At 40.0% G+C, this 27,770-nt stretch overlaps 11 protein-coding genes across 11 annotated transcripts; 6 read left to right on the top strand and 5 right to left on the bottom strand.

Moving 5' to 3' along the window:
* Positions 1-5,057: 5,057 nt before the first annotated feature.
* On the top strand, positions 5,058-6,876 carry ATC70_012320 (uncharacterized protein; the record flags this gene model as incomplete). The annotated part of the gene is made up of 4 exons (XM_064831495.1): positions 5,058-5,072; positions 5,226-5,607; positions 5,662-6,057; positions 6,110-6,876. The coding sequence occupies 4 exons, from the start codon at positions 5,058-5,060 to the stop codon at positions 6,874-6,876; spliced, it is 1,560 nt and encodes a 519-aa protein (XP_064677775.1).
* A 574-nt stretch (positions 6,877-7,450) lies between these two features.
* ARR3 (arsenicals resistance) lies at positions 7,451-8,452 on the top strand (the record flags this gene model as incomplete). The annotated part of the gene is made up of 4 exons (XM_064831494.1): positions 7,451-7,477; positions 7,530-7,823; positions 7,889-8,027; positions 8,121-8,452. 4 exons carry the CDS (start codon positions 7,451-7,453, stop codon positions 8,450-8,452), a joined length of 792 nt encoding a protein of 263 aa, XP_064677774.1.
* A 357-nt stretch (positions 8,453-8,809) lies between these two features.
* On the bottom strand, positions 8,810-9,070 carry ATC70_012318 (uncharacterized protein; the record flags this gene model as incomplete). Its single annotated transcript, XM_064831493.1, has 2 exons — positions 8,810-8,889; positions 8,947-9,070. The coding sequence occupies 2 exons, from the start codon at positions 9,068-9,070 to the stop codon at positions 8,810-8,812; spliced, it is 204 nt and encodes a 67-aa protein (XP_064677773.1).
* Positions 9,071-9,954: 884 nt separating this feature from the next.
* ATC70_012317 (uncharacterized protein) lies at positions 9,955-11,691 on the bottom strand (the record flags this gene model as incomplete). The annotated part of the gene is made up of 4 exons (XM_064831492.1): positions 9,955-10,695; positions 10,756-11,481; positions 11,535-11,601; positions 11,669-11,691. 4 exons carry the CDS (start codon positions 11,689-11,691, stop codon positions 9,955-9,957), a joined length of 1,557 nt encoding a protein of 518 aa, XP_064677772.1.
* A 600-nt stretch (positions 11,692-12,291) lies between these two features.
* ATC70_012316 (uncharacterized protein) lies at positions 12,292-13,510 on the top strand (the record flags this gene model as incomplete). Its single annotated transcript, XM_064831491.1, has 2 exons — positions 12,292-12,962; positions 13,060-13,510. The coding sequence occupies 2 exons, from the start codon at positions 12,292-12,294 to the stop codon at positions 13,508-13,510; spliced, it is 1,122 nt and encodes a 373-aa protein (XP_064677771.1).
* A 280-nt stretch (positions 13,511-13,790) lies between these two features.
* Positions 13,791-14,355, top strand: ATC70_012315 (uncharacterized protein; the record flags this gene model as incomplete). Its single annotated transcript, XM_064831490.1, has 4 exons — positions 13,791-13,803; positions 13,860-13,973; positions 14,030-14,112; positions 14,176-14,355. 4 exons carry the CDS (start codon positions 13,791-13,793, stop codon positions 14,353-14,355), a joined length of 390 nt encoding a protein of 129 aa, XP_064677770.1.
* Positions 14,356-14,566: 211 nt separating this feature from the next.
* FAD1 (3'-phosphoadenosine 5'-phosphosulfate sulfotransferase) lies at positions 14,567-15,855 on the bottom strand (the record flags this gene model as incomplete). Its single annotated transcript, XM_064831489.1, has 2 exons — positions 14,567-15,726; positions 15,783-15,855. The coding sequence occupies 2 exons, from the start codon at positions 15,853-15,855 to the stop codon at positions 14,567-14,569; spliced, it is 1,233 nt and encodes a 410-aa protein (XP_064677769.1).
* A 298-nt stretch (positions 15,856-16,153) lies between these two features.
* Positions 16,154-16,999, bottom strand: ATC70_012313 (uncharacterized protein; the record flags this gene model as incomplete). Its single annotated transcript, XM_064831488.1, has 2 exons — positions 16,154-16,644; positions 16,708-16,999. The coding sequence occupies 2 exons, from the start codon at positions 16,997-16,999 to the stop codon at positions 16,154-16,156; spliced, it is 783 nt and encodes a 260-aa protein (XP_064677768.1).
* Positions 17,000-17,936: 937 nt separating this feature from the next.
* On the bottom strand, positions 17,937-19,056 carry ATC70_012312 (uncharacterized protein; the record flags this gene model as incomplete). The annotated part of the gene is made up of 5 exons (XM_064831487.1): positions 17,937-18,032; positions 18,102-18,348; positions 18,399-18,523; positions 18,585-18,905; positions 18,958-19,056. The coding sequence occupies 5 exons, from the start codon at positions 19,054-19,056 to the stop codon at positions 17,937-17,939; spliced, it is 888 nt and encodes a 295-aa protein (XP_064677767.1).
* A 3,878-nt stretch (positions 19,057-22,934) lies between these two features.
* On the top strand, positions 22,935-24,680 carry ATC70_012311 (uncharacterized protein; the record flags this gene model as incomplete). The annotated part of the gene is made up of 2 exons (XM_064831486.1): positions 22,935-23,036; positions 23,091-24,680. 2 exons carry the CDS (start codon positions 22,935-22,937, stop codon positions 24,678-24,680), a joined length of 1,692 nt encoding a protein of 563 aa, XP_064677766.1.
* Positions 24,681-25,374: 694 nt separating this feature from the next.
* ATC70_012310 (uncharacterized protein) lies at positions 25,375-27,586 on the top strand (the record flags this gene model as incomplete). Its single annotated transcript, XM_064831485.1, has 3 exons — positions 25,375-25,932; positions 25,992-26,801; positions 26,864-27,586. 3 exons carry the CDS (start codon positions 25,375-25,377, stop codon positions 27,584-27,586), a joined length of 2,091 nt encoding a protein of 696 aa, XP_064677765.1.
* Between the last annotated feature and the right edge of the window lie 184 nt (positions 27,587-27,770).

Genomic DNA, 27,770 nt, shown 5'->3' with positions numbered 1-27,770 from the left:
TCCTGAATCACTACATGATTTCACATATGCTGTAATTATGAGGTAGCGTCAATGTATGTGTCTGCTCTGACAGCAGAGATGGGTGTATCTGGTTCTTGGTGTCTTGATGAATGCCATAGCATACCAGGTATGTACGTTACAAAGCTGTGCGTCTACACAAACGTATGGGAACGTCGATGATTTGTATATACTGCGAATGTTGATATAATAGTAGTGGCAGATTTGATATACAGCGATTGTGAATGAGATGGTGAAGGATCCAAGTAGCACCATTGCAATCATATTCACTCTCATAATATATAGACACATTAATCAAACTGCCAAAAATCCAGCGCTAGATCTCTGTACAGAGAGATCCAATCGAATTGACTCTATATCGCTACTGTACCAGCGTTTACTTATTAAATAGGGGGCTAGTTAACTCTCAAGGCAATTAACAGATGAAACACATTCGGAAAGAGAGTGTAACCATACCTCCCAAACCTCAATTGTGTAAATCACGAAAGAAGAGAGCAAGAAATGCCCAACAAACGCGAGATGAAGGACACTATATGATATAGGTAGAAAGTAATAATACATTTTTACGGTTGATTCTATTCAATTGATACAGAATACAACACATTTTATATCATGAGTTTCCAAGCTACTCTCCTTAACAAGTCTCAAATCTAAAGCAGCTCATTGGCTTGCGAAAGTGGGCTCAATAAACTTTCTTGTACAAAAGGTAAACAAAGCAGCATCAAGAGAAGAGATAGAGAGGATGAAAGGGTGAATGTGAAGCTAAGAAGAACTGGTGTGATTATATGTCATACATATCATTTGAAAGCGAATTCGTTTGGAGATTTCAATGGTGCCACTTTCATGATGCAAAGTAAACGGTAGCTCACGAAATGCTTATGCAAAGCCAAAAAACAAGGGTTTAGATAACCCTGTTTTCAAAGTGTTCAAGCAGAGGAATGGCACGTTTGATTTGATACAGAGAGAGCAGATCTGATGTTGGCCTACTGTTGTCTCCAGTTTCGAATGCAATGAAACGTAAGAACGGACTCACTGAAGAGTACATTTCGCTCAACAAGTGTTTAATTTTCCATATGTTTGATAATCCATAACAGCAATTTGAAGCAAAGATGTATAGAGTGCCAAAAACTCGTAAAGCCATTTTCAAAAGGATCTTGCAATGGCCAAAACTCGTATCATTTATCAATTGTTTTAAGATATTTAGGTATGATATGCTGCAACTAGTGCATTACACATGGTGAGGACAATGATTAAGCATTCAGCCATTTTATTCACGAATAGTACGCATTTATATGTTTTGTGTTTGATTCAAAAAATTTTTCATTTACATTGCAACTTTCAGAGACGGCCCGTGTGCCTCTTCAGGGTAGAACTAGATGGTACACGATCGCCCACTACTAGAGCACCCGCTACTGCTGTCCCTACGGCTTCCTGATGGGAGCTGCACGCACCTCTCTCAGTATCGCTTCACAGAGAAGGAGCTACTACGACCATTCCACTTTCAGAACAGAGAGCCTGAGGAAAAGAAGAAGAAAAGAAATTTAAAGAATGGGCAAAATGGTGGCCTATTTATACTCTTTTTGGCGGCTTGTACAGGGCGTCACAAAGTAATGCAGTCTCCAAGCTTAACTTAATGGCTTGTTTTGTAGTTGTAGAGCGTTGTCGATACCATTATACATGATTAGAATGCTAAAAGTCAATGTAAAGCAACAGGTAGATGCTATTTGCCTCCGTCGGATCAATCGCTTGTACCTGGTACAAAGTCTATATCCGCTCCAAATATTTCAAAGTCAAAACATTGATGCAACACCAACTGGTTGTGTTTCAATGTACACACTCGCCACATTACCGACATTGCGGTTTCCGTGCCTGTAACTAAATTAATTTATAAGACGTTTATGGTTAGCCACCACTCAATCTCAAGTGATTTGGACACACTCGGCCATAATCTACTCATTTAGAGATGCTTTGGTTTCGTCAAAACTATGTTGCCTCCTAATTCTGGAGAATTCTCGCTGTGATTTCCTCAGATGAAGATTGTTTCTACTCTTTAGATTGGCTCTCTACCCTCGCTCTGCTTTGATGAGAGCCACCTTACACATTGACGGATCGTTACGCCAACCGCCTAGATTTATCTCATAAAAATACTGTAAAATTCATCAAATCTTCTCTGAATGAGGACCGATTAATTGACAAATATCACATGGGAAGCCCCCATAACTGTAGATCTGGCTTTTTTTGAGTGCTCCATAGTTGTATCTATCCGGACAATTCATATACGTCCAGATAGTACGCTTGGGTTGCTTCCTGCTACTCAAAAGTATGCAGATCACAGCGAAATTTGGGCACATTTGAGCAGGGATTTCTCGTGTTACAAGTTGTTTTAGACCCTCAGAATAGCACCAAACAATTACTCTCGTCTAGCTCTTACTTTCTGACACCTTTGCTCAACTTTTTTAAGATCGCCAAAAATCCACCAAAATCCATGAGGTATACCTCATGGTTTTCATCGAAAATCAAACGATCGCGATTTTCATCTCAAAAACCAAGACTTTTGCTATAGCATATATCAAGTCAAAATGTTTCTCTGGGTCCAGTGCAGCCCTTGAGATTGTTTGTATGGCATCTTGATATGTAAAATCTCGACATTTTTGCCAAAAACCTCATTTCATGTTTTCATAAATTGCTCCATGAGCTATATCAAGACACCTCTTGTAAATAGCACCATTAGGTGCGCCTTGAAAAATACTTCAAGGATGCTTAAGAGGGTGTTGGAGAATGTGTACAACTTACATGGTCGAATCTGGCAAAATAGGTCGATTGTTGTCGAAAAAGTCTGAAAATCATCAAATCAGGACAGAACGCCAGGCGGCGATTGAATCAATTCTGGCGGCTGGTGGCCAGCCAGCCTTTCTCATGATATCAATCGACGTTTCTGAAGCAAATATGGAGGGAAATGCGAATTGGAGAGTATTATAGCTCTTTCAATCACAACAAAACTGTTTTGACACGTAATTATGTAGTATTTGAAATAAAAGTGCCCAGCAACTATAAATTTTTATATTATGATGATCATTTGGTAGCATAGATGAGTCGGAAACGAGTAGAAATTTCATATTGACCAACCTCCTTGAAAGCTTCTTCCATATTAGCATCAGCGAGAGAAGTAGAGACTTTGTCAACGACATACGAGTTCATGCTGCGAACCACCAAAGCCTCATTGGCTGATGAACAAAGGGTAAGATGTGTGGACTACTAACTTACCCCAGAGATTGATGTTTTTGAATGCAGAACCCGCATTCTTGTATTCGCTAACAAGCTCAAGGATCTCGATAGCTCCTCCTGGCTCGAGGATTCGCTTTATTTTTTTTTTGACAAAAACCAATGTACTGGTCTGTTGGAAATCTCATTACCAAAAAGCGCTGAAATACAAAATCAAATGATTCATCTTTAAAGTAGTCTAGCCCAGTTCCAGCATTCAACAATTGAAACTTGGCATTAGGAGAAACATCTTCAGTGGCAACGACGTCGACCACGTTGGTACCAATGAACTTGGAATTGGGATACAAGCGAGCTATGTTCAATGTCCACCAACCAGGTCCACAGCCAATATCAAGCACCCGGATACCTTGAGTCAACTTGTCATGAAGAGGGGGGATTTGAACAATATAATAGCTCAGTTGATGATGAGTAAATATTGTTCATCATCTTTATAGTCATTGGCTTACCCTCCAGCTATTCTGGCGGTTTAAAACGACTTTTAACACGAGAAATTACGGCTGATATGCATTTAAATTTCGCTGTGAATGACATAGCTTTTAATAGTGAGGCAACACAGGTATATCGAGCACCCATTTACCAATCATTTCCACTTGAAAAGATGTAGATCGTTGCAGAAGAGTCAGACCCACATCAAAAAAAATGCTCATAGACGGCTCGCAAGAAATGATGGAGAGTTAAAATGTGATTTCTCAATATAAACTGGTAATATAGACTTGAGCATGCCAATATTACAACTCAACGCTGATGTATAATCATTGATCGAGTTGCTACTACATCATATGCCTTTGCACAATGCTGCGCATGCAATCCAAATAAACACTCTTTCGGGCCCGGCCTTTATATGGTAACAATTTACAGACATGCAATTATTTGTAGCGTGCAAAATTAGCGTCTTTCATCATTTCAATTGAGCACCAATTGCATCAATTGATGATTTTAAAACACTTGATCATATTACTAGCTCGCTAATGCACGAATATGGTTATTTTCTCTGCAAATGTAACAACAACTTTTCACTGGCATTGTAGTACCTGATACAGAGGATGACAATTAGAAGTCTTGGAAATATCATTGAACACTCACATCATTGCTGTTCTTGTCATTGCTAAACCGAGTCTGTATGTGAATATTCTTGCGCAAACGGATTTCTTGTGCTCCCTTCTCACAATCAAATTGTCTTATCGTGTGATGATGAACCTAAATGCCACAGGAGTACAACGCTACTATCTTCCAGAGATATCGCCCTTTCAAAATGTGCATTAATCCATCTCATAATCCATGATTAAGAGTGTATCCTTCAAAACAGTTTTCCCAAACTTGCCTAGCACACAACGTATTCTCTATTTTTTTTCGCATAGCCTTCCCTATTAAGATTGTTTCTATTTGTCAGCGATCGTGATACAGCCCAACGTAATTGCAATATCTCACAATGGAATAGGAAATAAAGTGAAGTCCAAATAGCCATGTGATGCATTTATGCCAACAACGGATGTTTGTGTCTTATCATTGTTGAAATTGATACGCAAAGCTATCAATTATGTCGCATAAAAGTACGTTCTACCTTATGTATTAGCTTTCAAGGACTTAATTGACACGATATGCAAATCACAAGTCGATGTGTATATAAACAAACCATATTCTGATTTGATGTTCGAGATTTTTTTTTTTTTTTTTTTTGTTTAATTGCCTTTGTATATACTATTATCTCTGATACACTTGTTACCCAAACCAAGCACATCATATAATATACCTTCAGAATGACGAATAGAAATGTGAGTATCATCTTTTGTATTAGGTTTTCGTTCAGACCTCTTTTGATTTGCATTGACAACAAAATGTCGGTGTGATATGAAAGATCTGAGATACAGATGCTTCAATTGCATAAGCGTACCCACATCTGCTAACTTTGCTATTCAAAAATGTAGGTAGCGAATGAGACATCATCTATACACAATCAACCCTCTGTTGAGAAAGTAGATATTAGACATGTGGAAACAAACAACTTGGATGCGGATGCTCAACGGTTGCAAGATCTCGGGTACAAGCAAGAATTCAAACGTGAGATCAGCCTGTTTGTTCAATTTGGGTTTGCTTTTTCAACGATGGCGGTGCTGCCTAGTTGGATGGTAACATTCGGTCCCTGTTTGAGTGCTGGAGGTCCTGCAGCTTTATTTTGGGGTTGGCTTATTGTGTCAACCTTTGTGATGTGTATCGCACTGTCTATGGCCGAAGTCATCTCAGCATTTCCTTTAGCAGGAGGTGTTTATTCGTGGTCGCTCATGCTGAGTGATAAGAAATGGGCACCTTGTTAGTCATGCAATTCCTCTGATTTTATAGCAACTAACTTGAATTTTGTTATAGTCATGGCTTGGATCAATGGATATGCGTATCTCACAGGCTTGATCGCAGTGGTAATGACATTAGCCTACACAGCAGGTGACTTTATCTATGCGATCGCAAATACTTTGAACGAAAATCAGATCAGTTCACAAGGGGCATCTGTTGGCCTTTATATAGGACTCGTAATAGCAGGCACCTTATACAATATTTTGGGCCTGAGGTTCAGTGCATACTTGAACCAATTTATGGTTGTTTGGGTGCTGATTGGAACACTGATTGTTATCATCACCGTTCCTGCTATGGCTCCCACTCATAACACTGCTAAATGGGTTTTCACCAACTTTGTAAACAAGACTGGATATGAGAGTGATGGCTTGGTCTTTTTGATTGGTTTGTTAGCATCTGGATGGGCTCTAGGTATGTATTCAAGTCAAAACGTTATACGACGATGCTAATAACTCGGCATTAGTTGGATACGAATGTGGTGCACAGATTGTCGAAGGCACAAGAAATGCTGCAACTACTGCTCCTAGAGGTATCGTCATCTGCGTGATAGGTGCTGTCTTGCAAGGTTTTGCCTTGATCATTTCTACCTTATTCTCCATCCAAGACATTGATGAGCTGTTGAACTCTGACATGCCAGTTGCTACCTTTTTTCTGAGAGCTACCAACAGCCCTGCTATCACAGCCTTCTTTTTGGTCATCTTGCTAGTTGCTCAAATCGGATCCCTTTGCAATTCAATTCTTGCTGCTGGCAATTTCATGTGGAGTTTATCCCGTGATGGTGTATTGCCTTACTCTAAGTTTCTGTACAATATCTCTGGCGACCGCAGTATTCCCATCAATTGTCTTTTGGTGCAACTTGTCATCTGTATCTTGGTTATTTTGCCTTCATTTGGCTCTGTGGTTTATTGGCAGGCTATTATGAGTGCTGCTGTCATTTCAATTAACGTATCCTACGGTTTACCTTTGCTCTGTCGTCTTATTTGGGTCCGAAATGATATGCCAAAAGGCCCTTTCCATTTGGGCAAGTTTGGATTACCTCTCAACTTTATCAGTGTTATCTGGGCAAGCTTCTTTGCTGTGATTCTTTGCATTCCATCGGCCTCACCTGTAAATCCTGAAAATATGAACTGGTCTTCCCTAATGATCGGTGCTGTCATGTGCTTCTCCATCTTTTTCTGGTTTATTTCTGGTAGACATACCTTCAAAGGTGTCGTTCAATCAACAGATTGATCATGATGGAAATATTTAATGCAACATTACAACTACTATTACTAACTAATAAATGCAGCATATGTTTGTTTAATGACGGAAAATACAGTTTCATATACAATTAGAGGAATTGACCATGCTACTCAGGTTATTATTAGATTCGACGCTTGCCAACTGTCAGATACCAGAAGATACATTGCTCATGCTCCTTGTACAAATTGGAAAGCAAATGTAGTCTTGGGGTCATCACATTAAATCAAAAAATGACTACCAATGGCTATTAAACAAATGGGATCGATTTCATTGAATTCCAAAAAAAGAACAAGAAATCAAAATAAGCCCATGATTCGAGTAATGCTCTATGACATCTCATAACATCATTAGATCAGGAACTCCTGAGATGGAACAGAAGGTGCTGCGCGGAAGATTTCTTGTGGACGAAAGCTACTGTCAGTAGCTCCGAGACAAACGCAATATAGGGAAAACCAAGAAATTGATTGTCTGGGACCCAATGAGTGTGTTGACAATGGGATAAAGCTAGCAATTTCCATAAACTTTCTCTTTTTCTCTTCTATTAATCACTGCGCTTAGAACAATGTCAAGCAACCATAGATACGAACAAGTAAGGTTCAGTATTCAGATTAAATAGCCGTACATGCTAATTCTTGATACAGGTTTCTCTCGAGAATCATGACGAGGAAAACGATTACATTCAAGACAGCAATGATGCGAATAGACCTTCAACCATGCCCCGTCAACGGAGCGACTTGGAAGATACATTCGATATCAACGAAGAGGACGAAGATAATCATTTGCTAGAAACTGAATATCATCAGCTATTACCAGCACCTTCTTCTGGTACAGCTCATCACAGCAATGGGCCTATTCAACAACAATCAAATGATGGTGTATTCTCGAATATGGCGGCTAAACCAGAATCCGACTCTAAAGTGGAGGAAGTACCACCCGTGAGTGAAAATTGAAACAAAAAAAAAAAAAAATCCATGTTTGAAGCTAATCTATTATTCTCTAGACTTATGAAGAAGCTTCAGCTGATGCAACACCACCTTACTGGCAAACAACAATCATTGCACCTGCTGGCATGGGTGATATGGTCTTGGTTGAAGGATTACCAGTGGGTAGCATATTTAGCTTTATGTGGAACTTGATGGGTTAGTGATGTGAATGCTTATTTTTTTTTTTTTTTTTTTTTTTTTTTTTTTTTTTTAAAAAATGATTTGTTATTTACAGTTCTTTCTCTGTAGTTTCTGCTAGTTTCCAGTTAGTAGGATTCATGCTGACTTATTTATTACATACGACACATGCAGCAAAAGATGGTGCTCGTGCTGGTTTAGGTGTATCATTGATTCAGTATGGCTTTTATGTTCGCAGTAGAGGCACTTTGGACGAAGATTTTGACTATGATGGCGAGGGCCATGATACAGTTGGACAAGATGCAGCGCAGGCAGATGTGATTGCATACTTGATGATGTTTATTGGATGGTTCATCATCTTGAGAGCTGTCTCTGATTTCACAAGAGCTCGAAAGATGGAGAAGATCATCACATCTGAACCCAATGTGGATGCCATTGTATAATTCACTCATCGCTCTACTTGTAAAATAGTATAAAAATCATCCATACCCTTTCCTTTCTCCATTTCCCTACTCTTAACTCCAGATCCATCGTCAATGTCCCTTTTAGCATCCAATATACGCATATAACAAATCTCCCACAATAAGATCAATTGATTTGATTTGTCAAGTCGCAGACTTCCAAGTTGTAGCTATAGCTTTAATAAAGATGATGTATATATAAAAAGAAAGAAAAAGAAGTTGAGCAATAATGCATATAAATATGTGGGGTAGGGGTTGCTATAGAAGCAAATGGCTGTTCGTAGTAGCTTTCGATTTACTGTGGGATTGGCACAAATGTCTGGTCTCCTTCTACTAAACTTACTTTCTGGCACTGTTTCTTGCCTCCTTCTCAAGATTTGCCTTAAAAGCCTTCATGAATTCGCTACCAGTCTTGGTACCTAGGATAAATAGGTCAGAATAATGTCAAGCCCCCCCCCATGATTGCTTCAATTTACCTTTGTCTGTGATGGTAGAGACATGGTGATGTGTCTTTTGAGCCATGCGATTGAACAAGGGGCTTGCTAAGAGACGCTCAGTAACGAAGCTAGAGAACCAGAAGTTGACGATTTTTTGGAACATGGCTGTTGATGTGTTGAAGTTGAGAAATTGTAAGAGAGAAAGAAAAAGAAAACCGTGGAAACCATGTTGAATTTAAGAGTTTCGTCCAGGGCTTACTGCCATTCGGGCTAGGTCTTGGAGTCACATTTCGGATGCAGATAAACCAATTACAGACAGATGCACTATACCTTACTCATTATGAAGGAGATCGAGAATCATGTTTATCCTTCAGAGCTAATAATATAATATACCTCTTTACAGCTGATACCATGGTCCAAATACAACTGAGTTATTGTTCTAGCTCATGTCGCCCTTGAGGATACAGTAACGATCGATCAACATGGACAGCTACTATTTGATTAGAAGCATGTAAACTGATGAGGTTCATAGCTAGATGTTTGCTTATTGCATAAAACCAGATTAGTTTTCTGCATTGTTCATGCAGCACCACAGATACAGTTACAATGATTTAAAGATGACTTTATTAAATCAATCAGTTGGTTTTATACAAATTACAAGTACATGGGATTGGAAGCTTGGATCCAAACCTTACATACCGATTTACAAAAAAAAAAAAAAAAAAAAAAAAAAAAAAAAAACGAAAAAAAAAAAGAAAAAGAAAAAAAAAAGGATTAGATAGAAAGAAAAAGTGAATATAAACGGAAAAAGGGATGATTTCGTGTTGATTTTCAAGTGTTGGATTGAGTAAACTTTTTGCTAGTACATTTGTACAAGAAAAAAAAACCCCCCACCAAGAGAAGGAAACAGAGAGAGAGAGAGAGAGAGAGAGAGAGAGAGAGGAGAGATTTATATAGAAAAGAAAATAAAAGAAATCGAATGAATTTGCTCTTATTCTGGGGATCTTCTAAAAACTTATTTACAGTTGGATAAAAAAATTGTACGACTTATGATCTTGAAGATTGACCTCTTTGTTGTTGGTTTTGATGTTGTTGACGACGACCTCCTCCACCTCCACCGCCTCTACTGCCGTTATTGTAATTGCCTCGATATTGTTGTTGTTGATGTCCGTTTTGGTGATACACTTGTTGTTGCTGTGGCTGCTGCTGCTGCTGATGTTGTTGTTGTTGTTGTTGTTGTTGTTGATAGTTAGTATGGCTATTGCTGTTGCTGTATTGAGCTTGATCACGCTGTTGTTGTTGTTGGCGAGTAGCAATGGCTAATTGACGGTTGGGTTGTTGAACTTGGGCATCCTCAAGAGCGTTAGGAGCAACATACAAGTTTTTGTCAATGACAGGAGGAATAGGTTGAATTTCAGTACCCAACTCACGCTCAATCTTGTAAAGATTGAAGCGATCTTCGTACGTAATCAAGTTGATTGCCAAACCCAAATGACCAAAACGACCTGAACGACCAATACGATGCAAATAGGTCTCAGCATTCTTGGGGAAATCAAAGTTGATGACTACATTGACGGCTTGAATATCGATACCACGCGTCAGCAAGTCAGAGCAGACCAAGTTACGACAGACACCGTTTCTGAAGTCATGGAAAACACGGTTACGATGGCTTTGCAACATCTTTGCATGAGAGTAGAAGCAAGAGTATCCTAATTCGGTGATCTTCTTGGCTAAAAGCTCGACACGGTTGGTGGAATTACAAAAGATAATGGATTGATTGATTTGAAGCTATCAAAGAGAGTATGAGTTCAACATGTTACTGCCCCCATCCTATTTATACGACATTACCTTGGAGAACAACGTATTCAAACAGTGGACTTTTTGCTTTTCCTCGACATAGGCATAGTACTGGGTGACACCACGCAAAGTCAACTCGTCCATCAGGTTGATCTCATAGGGCTTGACCAAGTACTTTTCCTTAAAGCTCTTGACAATCATAGGGAAGGTAGCACTGAACAGCATGATTTGTCTATCCTTGGGGAAATGGCTGATTAATTGATCGATAATGGGGGTGAATTCGGGAGACAAGAGTTTATCAGCTTCATCCATGACAAAGGTGGATGCTTCACTGAAATCAGCAACGTTCTTCGAGGCTAAATCGAGAATACGACCAGGAGTACCAACGACGACATGAACAGGCTCACTGAGACGCATGATATCGTCCTTCAAAGTAGTGCCACCAGTAGTAACCATGACCTGGATGTTCAAATGCTTACCGAGATTCTTGCATACTTGAGCAGTCTGAAGAGCCAACTCACGAGTAGGAACGAGTAACAAGGCTTGGATCTTGGCCTTCTTATTGTTGATCTTTTCAAGTGTAGGGATGACAAAAGCAGCAGTTTTACCAGTACCGTTCTTTGCTCTGGCCAAGATGTCTCGACCAGTAAGAGCAATTGGGATAGCTTCTTCTTGGATGGGAGAAGGTCTTTCGAAACCAGCTTCGAAGATACCCATCAAGAGTTCACGCTTCAGGAAGTAGTCCTCAAACTCATTACCTTTGGTGGCAGTAACATCCTATCACAGTACAGTCAGTATACGGATCAGCCCATGTTGTCGCTGCAATCTACCTCTGTTTGAGGCCTCATGTCTTTTTGAGGAAGAGCAAGACTCTTTTTCCAATTATCATTTTCGTGGCTAAATGGTGTTGCTGCTCGTTAAGAAACACGTACTAGATGATTTGCATTTATCGAGCTTGAATTACCTTAGTTGTTGTTGGGAAGCCATGCTATGTCAATTTGTTGTAACTTTATAAGTTTGTTTTCTTTTTTTTTGATGATTTTGTAATTTTCTTGGGAAGATTAAGATCAAGTTTAATGTAAAGAGTAAATGGAAGAAAGAGGTATACGCAAAATAAGGTGAAAAAATTGATAAAAGCTGACATCACAAGCATGAGATGCATTGGATAACCGCAACACATGGATTTATGTAATGATGGTGGTGGAAAAAAGAAAAACGGCACATTTCCCCGGGTAGATCTTCATCTGGGCATACGTCCAGGCACATCATGAAGTATACTGCATCACTTCACACAAATACCTGACCTACAAAGTCTACTTCACATGTCAATCAACATGCCATGCCTTCCATATCGAAAAAAATCATTGGAAACCTAGCCAACATCTGACAAATCAAAGGATGCTCAACTGCAATCCTTTTGACTGAGAAAAAACGGGCATTTAATTGATTACAAATTTCAATCAAGCTTACTAACCTTTCATCCATATAAATACATACACACACACACACACACACACACACTGGTAGACATTTGAAAGCAATCATTACCTTTTCTCTCTTTCGTTTCTCGGAAAAAATCAACCCACCATGAGCTCTACATTATTTACACTCTTCGGTATGAACGTTGTGAGCAATTCTCCAGCACCAGAATGCGACAAGGCCGAAAAAGATCATCCTCCTACTATTCAAGAATACATTGAATTCCTCAAAAACCAAGTATACTCGCCAAGCGCTGTAACGCCTCAACTCGTGCCTGACAGCCATGTCAAGATCCAATGTCAAGTGCGTGCTCGCATTCCTACAACGGAAGGCGGTGAAATGTATCTGTATCTATACAAAAACAACCAAGACAACAAAGAGCATCTAGCGATTGTCTATGGTGATGACATTCGCTCTAAATCTTTGGATCAAACCTGGGAGAATGAAACTATCATGAACCGTATTGTGAGAGGCGCCTACTATGGCAGATTACAGGAAGTGGTGTCAGATGAGAGCCGTGAGCTCAAGTTGACCGAGGATCAGGAGGCTTATTTAGAAGAACAACAGGCAAAAGCCAAAAATGAGTGGAAAGTATTACCCGAGCCTCCCATGGTGCGTATTCATTCAGAGTGTTTTACTGGTGAAACGGTACATTCTGCTCGCTGTGATTGTGGTGAGCAATTGGATAGTGCTATGGCACAAATGCAAGAGGCTGGTCGTGGTGTTATTGTGTACCTCAGACAAGAAGGTAGAGGTATTGGCTTAATGGAAAAATTAAAGTAAGTATTTATAGAGGTATTTGACAGGAAGGTTGTTATGGCAACCAGATTCTACGGTTAGGTTCAGATGGCATGGATATTGATGGATTGTGAATAGGGCATACAATTTGCAAGATTTGGGCCATGATACAGTAGCTGCCAATGTTTTATTGAGACATCCTGCGGATGGCAGAACGTATGGTATCGCTAATGCCATTTTGAAAGATCTCCAGCTATCAAAGGTTCATCTTTTGACCAACAATCCCGACAAAATCAAACAATTGGAGTCATTTGGATCCATCAAGGTGGTTAAGCGTCAACAAATGGTGCCTCGTTCTTGGTCTTCGCCAATCATTTCAGATCTTATCGGTGGTGAAAGTGGAAGTAATTCCAACAGTGCCATGCCATCACCATCCATTACCAAGAGGGAGTTTATTCACAGCAACTTGGAAGGTTCACCAGTGCTCTCTTCTGGTGCATCAACACCTAGAAATGAGATGGATAAATACTTGGCTGTCAAAGTCAAGAAGATGGGACACATCTTGGATTTACCAGATGATTTGGCTTGATTTTTTGTAGAATAAAAAAAATAAACTATATAGACATTTTGTGATTTGGAAGTTGACATCATGATAGGAATATGCTACGCTTTTTCGCTTTTGATCTTGTGCTGCATAAGGTTGTCAATGAATTGTATGCTGAATGGACAGTGGCTTGACGTGATTTGACACTGCCATCCGGAGCAGCTGTGACTAATAATACTATGATTAAGTTTTTTTGCATTTGGGATCAAATGTTGGAGTTTTTTTATATTTTCGATATCCCTCCCCTTCCTATAAAACATTAAATATGGTTCCCAAGAGTAAGTTTGAGGATGCCTCTGATGATTAGCATGGCTGCTGATAGTGCTTTTCATAGAGATCAAGAGTAAGCGTGTCCGCACTGCACACAAGCATAGAATTTTGGGTCGTATTAGAGATCATCATCGTAAGGAACGTAGAGCAGCAAGAAAGAATCCCGGAAAGCACAACAGTAAGTGTCCTTGGATCAATTGAAAGTTACCGCATCTAAGCATATACAATTGATAGAAACCAAGAAGGACCCCGGAATTCCCAATGAATGGCCCTTCAAGGAGGAGCTTTTAAATGAAATCCAAGCACAAAAGAATGAGGTAAACAAAATGGCATTAGGGATTGGAGATAAGGGCAACATGGACTTAGACTGTATATCGTAGGCTGAAGAGGAAAAGTTAAGAAATAAGCAAATACAGCAAGCTGAAAGAGCCAAGGCAAAGAAAGCAGCAAAGAAGGCCGAGGTTGCCGAGAACATTGCTGCTGCAAAAGCTGCTGCTGCCGCTGCTGCCAGAGCTGCAGTTGTAGTGGATAAAAAGCCCAAGAAGACCAGCAAAAAATAAACACTGTACTTATCAACGACAACCACAACACATATATACGCACTCACTCCCTTTTCACTCATCTTACCTTATTGATTTTCAACTGCACACAAATACACACCTACCCACAGCACAACACACAAGTTTCGCTCGCAAATGCTCATCTTTATTACTATACAGATACAATTTCTATTATTATTGCAAGAAATATAACAAAAACATTTAAAAATTACTAGTGTGTGATATTGTCAGTATGCTTATCCGCAAATGGATTGTCTTCATGTGTAGATGTAGCTTTCGCTGTTGTTGCTGATGGTGCTGTTGTTGCAGGCATTTCATTGCGAGTTGGGGTGGAAGGGAAATTTTGGATATCTTCAATAGCTGTCAACACTGTTCTGACAGATTCACTTCGATTTAGACCACTGGTACTTTTGACAGAATTGACTCGCATAATTTGTGGTTTTGCCCTTGCTATTTGAACAGCCTGAAGAGATGTCGCTGTTGCTGTTTGCGGTAAATAATCAGATTGCGTTGTGGAAGTGGATAGGGTGGATTTTCTATCGTCACCATCGTCAAAATCATCGTCTGTTGTTGTGTACGTCGAATATCGTTGTTGAGCATGTTGGATATGTGGCCGTGGTTGTGGCTGTGGTTGCTGCGATAGTCTGGGGTTGTTGTATAAAATCTCAGATATTCTCTTGTTTTGTAGGGCAATTTTGGACTCGAATTCTTCGGGCACATTGCCAGTAATTACAGTATTAGATATGTTGGTATTATTTGAAGTAGTATTAGTGGGTGTATCTGCATTGTAAAGGGGTGTTTGAATAGTGTGGTTGCTGGTGGATGTCATGGATGTCTGTCGTTGCAAGTTACCACCATTGGCAAGGTTGGCTAGTCCAATGTATCTGGATGAGGAGGAGGTGGTTGTGATAGTGGATTGATGCGAGAGAGCTGCAATCACTGCTGGATGTGGTGTTACTTGTTGGGGGCTCTGCAACTGGGATTGATGAAATTTCTCTTGACTTTGCACTATATGAGACGCATTCCCACTCGTGAAAGCGAAAGGCAGCTTGCCTCGTTTGTTCTTTTTGATGTAACAGTAGATGCCAATCCCCACTAAAATACCGAATCCAACGAGACCGCCTAATATACCGCCCACCAAGACACCCGTCTCATTTGACGAACCTTGATCTGCGCTGGATGAAACATTGCTTGATGTAGCTGGTGGCGGTAGACCCAAAGCAGTTCGACTCATACAAAGCAATGCAGGGCAAATACCACAATCTGTCATTGATTTCTTGGTGCACACTTGGTCACTGCTACAGCTGGGCGAACACACCATAGGACAATTTGCTGGCTGGCAATTACTGGAGGAGGTAGTGACATTGGATGCTACAAGTATATGTTAATGGAATGCTGCCGTTGGCTTCACTGATAGCAAGACTCACCTTGTGCGCTGACACGGTGCACTGAAGCACAAACAACCAATAGTATCGGCATCAATTTGTTTCTGCTAACCATTCTATATCAAGTAAGGCCCTGTGTATTATGATGAAAATGGATGGCACCTTTCAAGACAAGAGTCAAATGAAAAAAGAGCTTAAAAAAAAAGGGGGGGCAGAGAAAAAGAAAAGGAAAGAAAGAAAAAGAGTTCCCAATATGAGGAAAAGATTAATTTAATAGCAATAATAGTAATAAAATCAAGTGTAATTGGAGGTAACAATACATTTAAATATAATGAAAATTTACGCAAAATGAGGGGTTCCAGACAATTCCCGCTCTTTTGTTCAACTGTTACACGGTAAACCCTTCTTCTCTACTAGACACGATCCATTTCGTAGCTGTTGTCTTGTCTTGTTCGTCTTGATCTGCCACCGCCAATGCAGCACACACTGACACAGAGCAGTATTGTCACAAAGAAAAGGCAAATGAAGGCTGCTAGTGACATCCAGATCGATGGCCCTGATTTGGTATCAATAATGACAACATCGTCGATCAGACCTCCAAACAAGTTGCTCTTGACCTTGTTGGCGCCGCTCTTGAGCATATTGTAGATGACAATTTGAATGACAAAAGTTGCTAGGCAGAACAAAAACGCAATGGCTGGCACTAGAAAGATCATGATTTTGCGGCACCATCCATGCGAGTGCTTTGCTCTATGTCCACTGAATTGATGATACAGGCTGTAACACAGTAGGATAAAACAAAATATCACAGAGGGGATGAATACACCACCTTGAATGCCAGTCAGTGCTTTATGAACCCAATCAGGTATTTGATTCTGTACCGTTTGTAAAATGCCTGTAGTGTCTACGCAACAGGTACAGGTATAAGCATATCTTTACACATCAGATGGCTTACACCAACACTTACTGTAATGATAGCCAAAGGCCGGTGGCGTACACACAGTTTCGTTTGTGCTTTTGCCTTCGCAAGCAATGAACAATGCCAAAGTAAAATAGTCGGGTAGTCTGTCAGAGATCGTGTTTGTTGCCTTATCCAGTAAATCGTCAAAGAAGCCACCGCTGCTAGGTGGGTTTGTGAGTTCAAGGCGAGCAATGTATACAGATCGTAGACCATTGAAGTTGCCCAGCAGAGCCAAAATTTGTAGGATCAAGCTTGCTAGTATAAGCACGGTTACGATGATATGAATTACTTTTGACATTTGTCGAACAGAAGGAAAAAAAAGAGAAAAGGGCTAAAAGGATGATGGATGAATCCCTTGATCCCTTTATATAGTGCAAGGAGATAAAATGAGACGCAGTGTCACGACATGACTCCATGTAATGGCATATCAAGACGATTAGCAGCAAAACAACAATAACAATTATGTATTTAGTAATGCATTCAGTTAGTAAGGCATCTATATGATATCATTCATTCTGTATCAACAAAGTACCCCAGCAGCATCATTGTGTTACAATATGTCCAAATCATCTATAGACACTATAGTACCTGCAAGAACCAAGAGGATAGATGCATTCGATCAGCTCTACAGTTTAGAGGGAGGGCGTCTTCGGAGTGGCAAAGGCGTCCTCTCTTGAGCATCCTGGTGGAGAAGGGATCGACGGGACACTGAAAAGATTCAAGCACGCATAAAAATAAAGAGAACTAGAGAAATCTATTTTATTGCAAAATAGCTTAAAGCGGTTTAAGCAGCTGTTGAATTCTCGGAATCCACTTTTTAGCTGCTTGGCAAATACATGTAATTATGTGCGCTTTGGCTTTATATACTCACATTTGTAAATACATGTAATGGAACGCTAAGCCAAAAAGAAGCATGACGTAAAAGGTATGCCATTTTGCTTCGGCACTGATCTTGCATGATTCAATGCTTACAAAGGAAGAAGAAGAAAAAAAGGACACAAACCTTTTGAAATGCACACAAAAAGAGACAGTAGCCAAGAGCTTGAGCATAACAAAAACGGTGATTGACCAACTTGATACTAGTAAAATGTTTCTACTAACTTAATGCTAGCATAAAACATTATTGTATGTGTATATACATCCGCGTTTTGATATGTCTGACACTACTTGCCTTGTACTGAAATTTCGGTTGATGAGCAAAGAGAGTGATTTATTCTGATTTGGTGTACGTAAATTTAACGTTTCTTGGCTGGACGTGGTTTGATCTCATCATCTTTTACAGCATGCAGATAAATCTTGTTTGTACTTGATGCTGATGCATGCTTGTATCCCTATATTCGCACATGCTGATGTGAGCTCATGGCCTACACACCAAACCACACACACGTTTATATAGTTACCTTTGACCAATCATAACTTACGCCATAAGCAAAAATGCTGCCATCTTTGTTGAATGCTGTGCTAGTGATTTGTCCATGTGTCTTACTGAACGACTTTAAACGTAATCGCGTATCCTTGTCCCAATAGCTGACTGTACCATCTGCTCCACAAGTCGAAAAAGTACCATAGATGGGGTGAAACTTGATATCGTTGACGGCATAGACGTTCTTGGCATCATCGCGGTGACATTTGAATGTAAAGTTTTTCCTGCACTTGATTGTCAGATGGTGAAACATAGTAAGTGAATCTACACTTACGAGGCATCTTTTGGGTCCAAATACTGAAAGCCTGCTCTTCCCTCGATGGATCCCACAGCATAACCTTTGCTATCTGGATAGCATTTGACGACACGCGTTTGCCATCTCAATGGAGATGTTGATTGCTGTGATATCGCGCATGTCAATACCCTTCACGCCAGCTTCCACTCACTTGTTGCGACTTACCTTAAAAATGACTGTAGGGTTATTCAGGTCAATCACACATATATGCTTTTCAGCAGCTCCAACTACCATTAGGGATCCTTGAGAATCCATGGAATAACAACGCTCTGGTAATTGAACAGTTGCAAGAGACTGTGGCGATCGTGTGTCCCAGTACTTGATCGTTTTGTCCCAGCTACCAGTGGCAATAATGTTGCCTTGGTCCAGAAATTGTATACATTTGACGGTATCCTCGTGTTGCGCAACATGAATCGATTGTCCAGTGGCTACGTCAAGCATTCTGCCTGCTCTGTCTGCTCCACCCGAGGCTACTTTTGTACCATCCTACACAAATGTCAATCTCGTATAGTCACTGATTCAAGTGCTGAATACACACCCCACTCCAGTCAACACATAAGGCTGGCGCTTCGTGTGCAAATGCGACCTTTGGTACCGTTGTTCCTGTTGAATGAACATCGTAGACGCGAACCTGCATGCATGTTCGCGTCAAGTTAGCATGCTATCTTCACCTAATAGTAAGAAAATACTTGCTTGGTTATCCCATGAAGACACGGCTAAAAGGTTGGATTGTGGAGAGAATTCCATGCCTGAAATGCTGTCAGAAGGTGGTGGAGTGACCTATCATGCAGATGGTAAGCCTTTTTCAACAATTGCGTTGTTATGGATGTGTGTGATTACCTCAAAATCCTTATTATCAATCATGTGTCGCGTTGAGCAAAGTGTATCTACCGTGAAGGAAAGGCAGTTTAATTGCTGGAAACTTTTATATTTTCGTTGGCAAGGTACATTGAATAGCTTTCTGTATCACCGTTTTATGATGCTGCGGTTGTATGCTGCGTCGTCGGGAGTCCCGTTATATAAGCAAAGCATCAACGGTGGGATGTACAGCTATTGTCCATTTGCTTGTTCATCTGTTCTTGAAGAGGAACCAACTATGCTCTTCTGTCGAGAAGAATTGCACGAAATGCACTTGTTTGGTATGAATTGCAGTATACCACATACTAGCCGATCAATCTCGCTACACTCAATATCGGCATCGTCCTACAGGCTCTCGCCGAAGACATTCCAAATCAGAGAGAATAAAAATCTGGCATGAAAGTAGGCTTTAAGTAATCAATTGATAGTAAAGAAAAAAAGGCTGTGTCAGAGTCAAGAGGAGGAGGTATTCATTCGCTGATATTGCTCTTGAGATGGCGACATAAAGCGGGCCATGTGTAAATGCAGGGTTTGTGTAAGATCTACAGCGACTTTTTTTGAAATACTGTCATTGCAAAAGACGCTTTTATAGAGAAAAACTCTCAAAAAAAACCATTCGGGCTAAGCAATTGTCCTTTCAAATCCATGATCATTATTATCATCAGAAAAGCATTCGGGTTAGCTCATGGCAGCGCCAAACCTCATTCAAACTCAGTTGATTTTTTTTTTTTTTTTTTTTTGCTCAAGATTGGACAAACTTTGTCTTTTGTCGACTTCTTTAATCTGTTTTATAGCATTCGACTATATGAACTGTGAATATCATTCAATGCTTCATAATACGTTTTTGGAGTACTTTTCAAGGCGCTTCCAATGGTGCCAAGTAAGATAAATGTTTTTATTGAACTTATTGAGCAATTCTAGAAGATATGAAATAAGGTCTTTGACTAAAATGTCAAAGTTTTGCATAGTAAAACCTCATAAAATTAGTTTCAGAGGTTGCTTTGGATCGATAAAAACGTTTTGATTCAAGATATACCATAGTAAAAGTCTTCATTATCAAGATCAAAAATGCGATCGTTTGATTTTCAATGAAAACCATGAGGGGTACCTCATGCTTTTTGGTCGATTTTTGGTCATGTTTTTTTTTGGTCCCAAAAAGTTGAGCAAAAGTGTCAAGAAGTTACTACTACTCAAGTACAATTGTTTGACGTCATTCCGGTAGCTCAGAAAGGTCTACATGTCAAGATATGAAGGCTTGAAAGCCTTCCAATTTGGTTGTAGTTTTGCTTTATAGATTTTATTTGCACGGCATGAATCAAGCCTCTGGTAGCTGTACTTTTCTGTAAGGACAGTTCTGCAGCCTGTGCAACTTCTAATTCAAATAGGAGGCATATTGATTTCGGTAAAACTGATTTATGTAAATTTTGATGCAATATGTTGTTGGTAAGTTTATTAATAATGGAAATGAGAAGCCAAATTTACTGCTTGATTAACTATGGTCTTACATGTTTGCTTCATTACCGTAAAACCCTATTAAAATCAATTTTACCAAAGGTTGCATTGAAAACATAAATCACTCAATCCACAGCCAAATAGCAGGCAAGAAATCACTTGAATCAGATGCGTTATGTTCTTGGAAGAGGAGCTTCTAATCCTGATAAACGTCTATATTTCGCTAAAATCAGCAACCAAAGCATTTTAAAAAATGCTCAACATACCTTAGAGTATCTGTAATAAGCATAATAAGGCTTTAATTGATCCATCATGATGTCTGGTTAGCAATAGAGCAGTTTTCATGAAGCATCCAGATGAGGAACAGCCTGAATCTGCCTTTGAGAAAACAATTGAAATGCCGACAGTATTTTTTTTTCTTCTAGATATTGATCCAGCAACAAAATTTCGACAAACTTAACACTCTTTCATTGATTGTGCCAGAAATCACTAATCAACAATAGGTAGATTTTCTGAATGTTTTTGTTGGAATGGATGCCAGGATTTCAATGATGCAACTTTTAAGAACTTTCACCACTCAAAATTTTGAGTTATTTGCGATGGGAGGAAAACGTGTTTTTTAAGGATGAGTCAATAGCCTACTTATAAACACTTGTTTAAGAAGTTGTATTTGATTTTTTGGTCCGTTGCGATCATTTTCAACTAAAGAATGTCATATATAAAACTGCCATTTTTGGAGTCTAAATTCGACTTGAAGAAAAATAGGTCAGTTTTGCCTGTATACCCTCATGAAAAATGGCCAAAATTCGACCAAAATCTCGTACCAACTTTTTTCTCTGAAAATGCGGCAGATAGTAGGCGCGAGTTCTGGGAAATCGTTTGGTGTAGCTTAGGCTGTTTGAATCGTTCAAAAAAGGCGTCAATTAGGCCCTGAAAGTAGCAAATTTAGGCCCTAATATGACATCGAAAGGTCATTTTATTAGTAGTTCACAATCAGTAGCGCCTCTAAGGTTGTTGAACATGCACTCCATGCAAGTTGTTCGGTTCAAAGAATACTGGCGAGCAGCAGGAAAAATGAGCTTGGGACATGTTGGAGTCATTTTTTTCTCGAAATTTCAGTGAAAAATAGCCTTTTAAAAATCTGTAGTGGTAAGCTCTCATTTTAAACACTGGCTTGAGTTGTGCTGGCTGATATTTAGCCGTGCATTGTGATATTTTGTCATAAAATTGCATCTTGTGCTGTAAAAAAAGAAACTTCAGCATGATTCTGGTAATTGCTATTTGAAGCGCAATGAATTTGTAACACGCTGAGGAATGAATAAGCCGATGCTGGCATTTTTTTGAATCAAGGAGACGAGGCATTGTCGCTTGATCTGGATGTCAACCTTGCACGAGATTCAAAATAACAATACTCAATGCTATCATACCCATGGCAGCTAAAACTTCTCAACTTATCATAATAGGTTTAAGTAAGCTTTTTCATTACTGCCATGTTGACACATTTGTCTATACCCACGGAACACACATGCAAGACATCTTGATAACAATGACTTTTATTTGTAACTTTCCAACAGGATGTGATTGGCTCAATGCGAACGAAAGAATGCCAGTTTTAAACTAGAATGCAGACATTTTGGCAGTTTTGCTTACAATATGTCGCAATAGTGCAACAAACTCCGGCAATGTTTATGCCCATTTCTTGGGATAGCACGCAACTTGCAAAGTAAATGGTGCTACAAAAACAAATAGAGGATGTCGGCAATGACGAAGGGTAGTATTCTATGTTCACAGCTATATCCTATTGCTTTCTACATCTCAAATTATACTCATTCAAGTCAGGATCAGGAAAAAAAACGAAATATCCAAGCAATCTTATTGGCAAATGTAGACGATTGCTAGCCATAAGAGAGGTTGAACTGGTTGGATTGCCACTGGGATTCAATGTATTCCAATACAAAATGTAAAATATGGCATAATCAAAAGCCAATCAAAAGATATTAGATAGAGTCCATTGGACAAGTTATTCCTAGACTTTGAATAGAATTGCGCCATTTCATCAAATATTTTCAAATTAAGCATATTATAAAGGAACCATCTTTTTCATCAAGGCCTGTCTTTTTTTTTTCCCTTCGATCCTTTCACCCTCTCTGATTGATTTGGAGATTTCCCTCCTTTACAACATCTCCCATCACCATCTTCTTCAACATGAATTGCACTACCAAGGTGCCCACCTACTGCTACAGACACAGTCCCGAATTGATCAAGACGAGAAACAAGGATGATATCGATACCATTCAATTAGAAAAGGTGAGACATATAAGATGGCCTTCACTAGATCATGGACTGATACATCATACATAGGAATTGAGCTCATTTTCAGAAGAAAATCAATCACAAATCTCTCAAGTGTGGAATATCTTCCAACAATCCTCAAAGCAACAACGACTTTTGATCTTGAAAGGAATTTTGGCATCTTCATGTACACCTCAACTCTCCTACATTTCCAACGCCGTAAAACCCCTATTGTGCACTGATTTCACTGCTGTGTTTCCACCAGAGATCACCAAACAAATCTTCACCCTATTAGATGCATCCTCCCTCTGCTCTGCTGCTCAAGTCAGTAGACGCTGGAAGTTACTAGCTGATGATGATACCCTTTGGCATCGCATGTGCGAGCAACATATCAACAAGAAATGTACAAAATGCGGTTGGGGTCTCCCTCTCTTACAGAAACGCAAAGTCGTCCGTGTCAGCAAACGTGCTCGCTCTGAACCTCCTTGTGATGAAGAAGCAGCAACCGCTCCTGCTGCCAAGCGTGTGGATCGCCGACCTTGGAAAGATGTCTATAGCGAACGTTTAGTCGTAGAACGCAATTGGAGACGTAACACTGCAACATGTCGAGTTTTTAAGAATGAACACAGCGCTGGTATTAGCTCTCTTCAATTTTGTGAGGCGCAAAACATCTTGATCACTGGTTCTTATGACAAAACTGCTATTGTTTGGAATTTGGAGACAGGACAAGTGTTGCGTACCTTGAAGGGCCATGCTCGTAGTATTCGCACACTTCAATTTGATGATACCAAGCTGGTCACTGGCTCTATGGACAACACGCTTCGTATCTGGAACTATCACACTGGTCAATGCATTCGTACCTTGGAAGGCCATACTGATGGTGTTGTTCATTTGAATTTCAACTGCCGTATCTTGGCTAGTGGTTCTGCCGATTCTACCATCAAGATTTGGAACTTCCATACTGGTGAATGCTTTACGTTGAGTGGTCATACCAAGGCTGTGAACCATGTCAGCATTCAAAAGGACAGTACCACGCTTGTGTCCAGCTCTGAAGATGGCTCTATTCGTATTTGGGATCTTGAGAAGCGTGCTTGTGCTCGTGTTCTTAGTGGCCACATGGCACCTGTTCAGACTGCCATCCCTAGCATGCCTGGCTTCCTACATACCTTCTTCAAGCAACAAACCAAGAAGCCAATCTTCATCAAGCGCATCTCTAGTAGCGGAAGTGGCAGCAGTGACGAAGAAGAGGATGTTGCAGCAAACGCATTGATTCGTCGTCGTGGCAGCAATTCCAGTAACACAAGCGATAACAGCAATAGCAGCACTGTGAGTGATTGCGACCGTTCATCTGAGCAAGTTGTTATCTCTGGCTCTCTGGATAACACTATCAAGGTTTGGTCTCTTGAAACGGGTGAGTGTCTTCAAACTCTTTTTGGCCATGTACAAGGTATCTGGACTTTGGCCTATGATAAGCTTCGCCTGGTATCTGGCTCCAACGATGGATCACTCAAGCTCTGGGACATCGAAAGTGGCTTACCGATGCATTGTCTTGATGGCCACACTTCAGCTGTAACTTCTGTTTCTCTCAGTGATACCAAAGTTGTCAGTGCTGATTGTCAAGGTGAAATTCGTATTTGGGATTTCGGTGTTCAAGCTTAGAATTTCACTTTTTCAACCCCTTTACCTGTAAATACACACTATATCCTTATTTTCAAAAAAAAAAATGTACAATTTCATCTATATCTTATATGCATCACATTAAACACCTATTCCCGTTAATGACAATAAAGCAAAAACACCCTATCAATCTACTTTTTACGAATTTCCATGTGTCGTCGTAATTGCTTGTATTTGTGGTCACCTTTCTGTTTGCACATACGCACACAGCCTTAATTTTTGGTAGCACAACCTGTCTTTGTTGTCAAGGAGAACGAGCAGCCTTTTTCTTTACTGTCTTTTTCAAAAGAATTTCCCTCATGCAGGATCTATCCAGCTATTACGAGTATGAGCAGGTGATATGCATCAGTAAGCTCTCTTTTAATGTTACTGATATGCTGTCATCCTAACACACCATATGTAGCTATTAACGAACACCGAGATTTTCGTATTTATCGAAGCTCCAACAGACTCATAGCATTAGAAGAAATTAAACGCGTACGTATGATCTACCATCTACTTGATTCAGGAACTTAGCACTGTACTACCTGATTAGATGAATGTTGATACGATAATAAACAAACAATATGGTATTTCCGTAAAAAATCTATTCCAAAAGTATTTTCAAATACAAGCACGAAGCGGGGATCAGCAAGCAAAAGACAGCGAGTCTTCTGAGGCGCCCATCATCGACTTTATGGAAGACTTAAGACAGGATCTGATACAAGATAATAGAACCGTGTTTGATGAAAGCCAAATTCTATTTTGTCTGCCTTTGGAATGGACGGAAAAGGTACACGAACAGGCTTTACGCACATTGTTTCTGGCATCAGGATGGATCACCAACCAAGATCACGAGCACCGTCTGATATTCTCAAAACATGTCGAGAGATTAGTGAATTACCTGCAAGACCGAGACGATACCAATAAACAGTTTGAAAGAGAAAGGAGATACCTCTTTTGCTGCATCAACGAGACATCTTTCAAACTGACGTGCTTTCAGATGCAAAGTGCCAAAGAGCTCAGTTCAGTTTCCAGGAAGCTGGCAGCGAGTGATTTTCTACTGACTCCCACATTCTTGGATGAAAAATCAATATCCCTCTCAAATCTTGACACAATGATATACCGCAAAGTGAAGAGTATGATTACACAAGATGTTGTCAGCAACGTACCAGAGAATACCATCCACAATAGACCTGGAGTAACGACGCTGATTGGGAAGATTGTTAGATACATGTCCTACGTTTACATTGCTGTGAGTCTTTATTGGCCGTGATTCAATGTTCATTTATTAACAGACGGTGGTCATCATAGGATCAGGAGGGAAGGTCCAACGATCATATCGATGATGTGCTGTCAGTGCATTCTTCATTCTTTGAATACCAGTACGTGCGCGACTGCCTCAATGGCTGGACCTGCGGCACCTTCATCAATGAAATATTAGACGATGCAGACATCAAGCTCTTTCTACAGCAGAGTATCCAGTCGTTTCGAAATATACTAGAAAAGTACAGCCCTATAAAAAACTCGCCAGAAGGCATACAAGACATCATTCTATACGCTGACTGTGAAAGTAGCAATCCCTTTCACAGAAATCTAATGAGGGACTTGCTGTTAAGAGAGGATATCATTGACCTAAAGAATAATTTTATGGATATCTGTAATGATTTGAGGCTCTGTGAAGGTGCGATGCAAAGGCCGTGCAAAATGATTCAGATAGCGAATGCTTTATTGCCACCCATGATATGGAATGAAGACGGCCAGAGCGAGATTGAACCAAAGCAACATAATCGTCAAGAAGCAGACATCCTACCCTCCAATTCTTTCTATCTCCAATGTTACCTTCATCAGCACCACATCAACTTCCTTTTGAATAAGGTGATAACAGTATCCGTTGTGGATGATACAGAGCAAAAATCAACATTTACAGTGCGAGAGGAGACCATCGACAAGAAGGATCTGCTTGACTTGGCCAGCGATCTTCTTTGGGAACATTACCAAGGATTGGATGCCCAACATATAGGCGATCTTTTCGAATATTGTGACACTCACACACATGATATGTTGTCGATTAGCCACTATTGCCACGTCAAGACCAACTTGAGGCGCCTGATGGATGTCTGGGTAAGTTTGGATCACTGATATGGCAAAAGGCTTCTGACATAACAGTATGTTTCAACTACTAGTTACAAGATGATCCCATTTCGAAAGATGACGCAAACATAGATACCTACCAAAAACTTTTTATCAGTGACAATTGCCAATGCTCCCTAAATATAACGAAGAGAATACTCTTGCAAATAGGGCTGAAGCCTGCAATTGACAATATAGCTGCTATGGTCGTATCAAGTCTTGCCTCTGACCACTTGTTTGGGCTGTATAGCATGGCTGCCTTGATTGTTACGGATAAGATGGACCTGTTTACCGAAGGCTCATACTTTGATTATTATAGAAACATTATATTCCAAGAGTCTGTGCGCAATTATTTACAGGTACATCAGAAGAGACCTGTGGTATTTTTCGATGAAGCTACTTTACTGGCAAGCAGCGCCTTGGGAGGCTGGTCTAAATCTTCAAGGCAAATCCTGGGCAGAGGCGATTATACTCAAATATCAGGCGCCAGCTATGGCATTAGACTGTTTGCGAAAAATGCCACAAAGCAAGGATCATTCAATGGTTTGTACGAATACCATGAAAATGCATACAGAAAGAATAAGGTGTTAGATGTGTTTCCCAACCTCATTGTATTGTCCAAAGGCGATTGCTTGGGCCATGAAGGTGTCGGTAAAACATTGGTATTGCACAACTATGATGTTCGTCGTATCGGTAAGTTTGATGCTCAATACTCAAGCAATACACTAACAGCAATGTACATTGGCGAAAGGTCTTTACTCCCTAGATTCTTCTGAAAGCGATAAGAATTGGCAACGAATCTGGTCCCCTGGCAGTCTTCGCATAAACCGTTCATACCCTCTTACTATCAAGATATCTCCACAAAATTACTCATCAAGTATCAAGGTCGAATTTACGTATGTGAAGCTATCCAAAGGTTCACATCTACATAGTGATTCAATTACAATCCACGAAAGATTG

The sequence above is a fragment of the Mucor velutinosus genome (assembly GCF_035048745.1).
Source record: "Mucor velutinosus strain NIH1002 chromosome Unknown tig00001569, whole genome shotgun sequence".
NCBI classification, from domain to species: domain Eukaryota; kingdom Fungi; phylum Mucoromycota; class Mucoromycetes; order Mucorales; family Mucoraceae; genus Mucor; species Mucor velutinosus.
The sequence above is the reverse complement of the archived record's forward strand: the minus strand, read 5'-3'. Positions and strand labels throughout refer to the sequence as shown.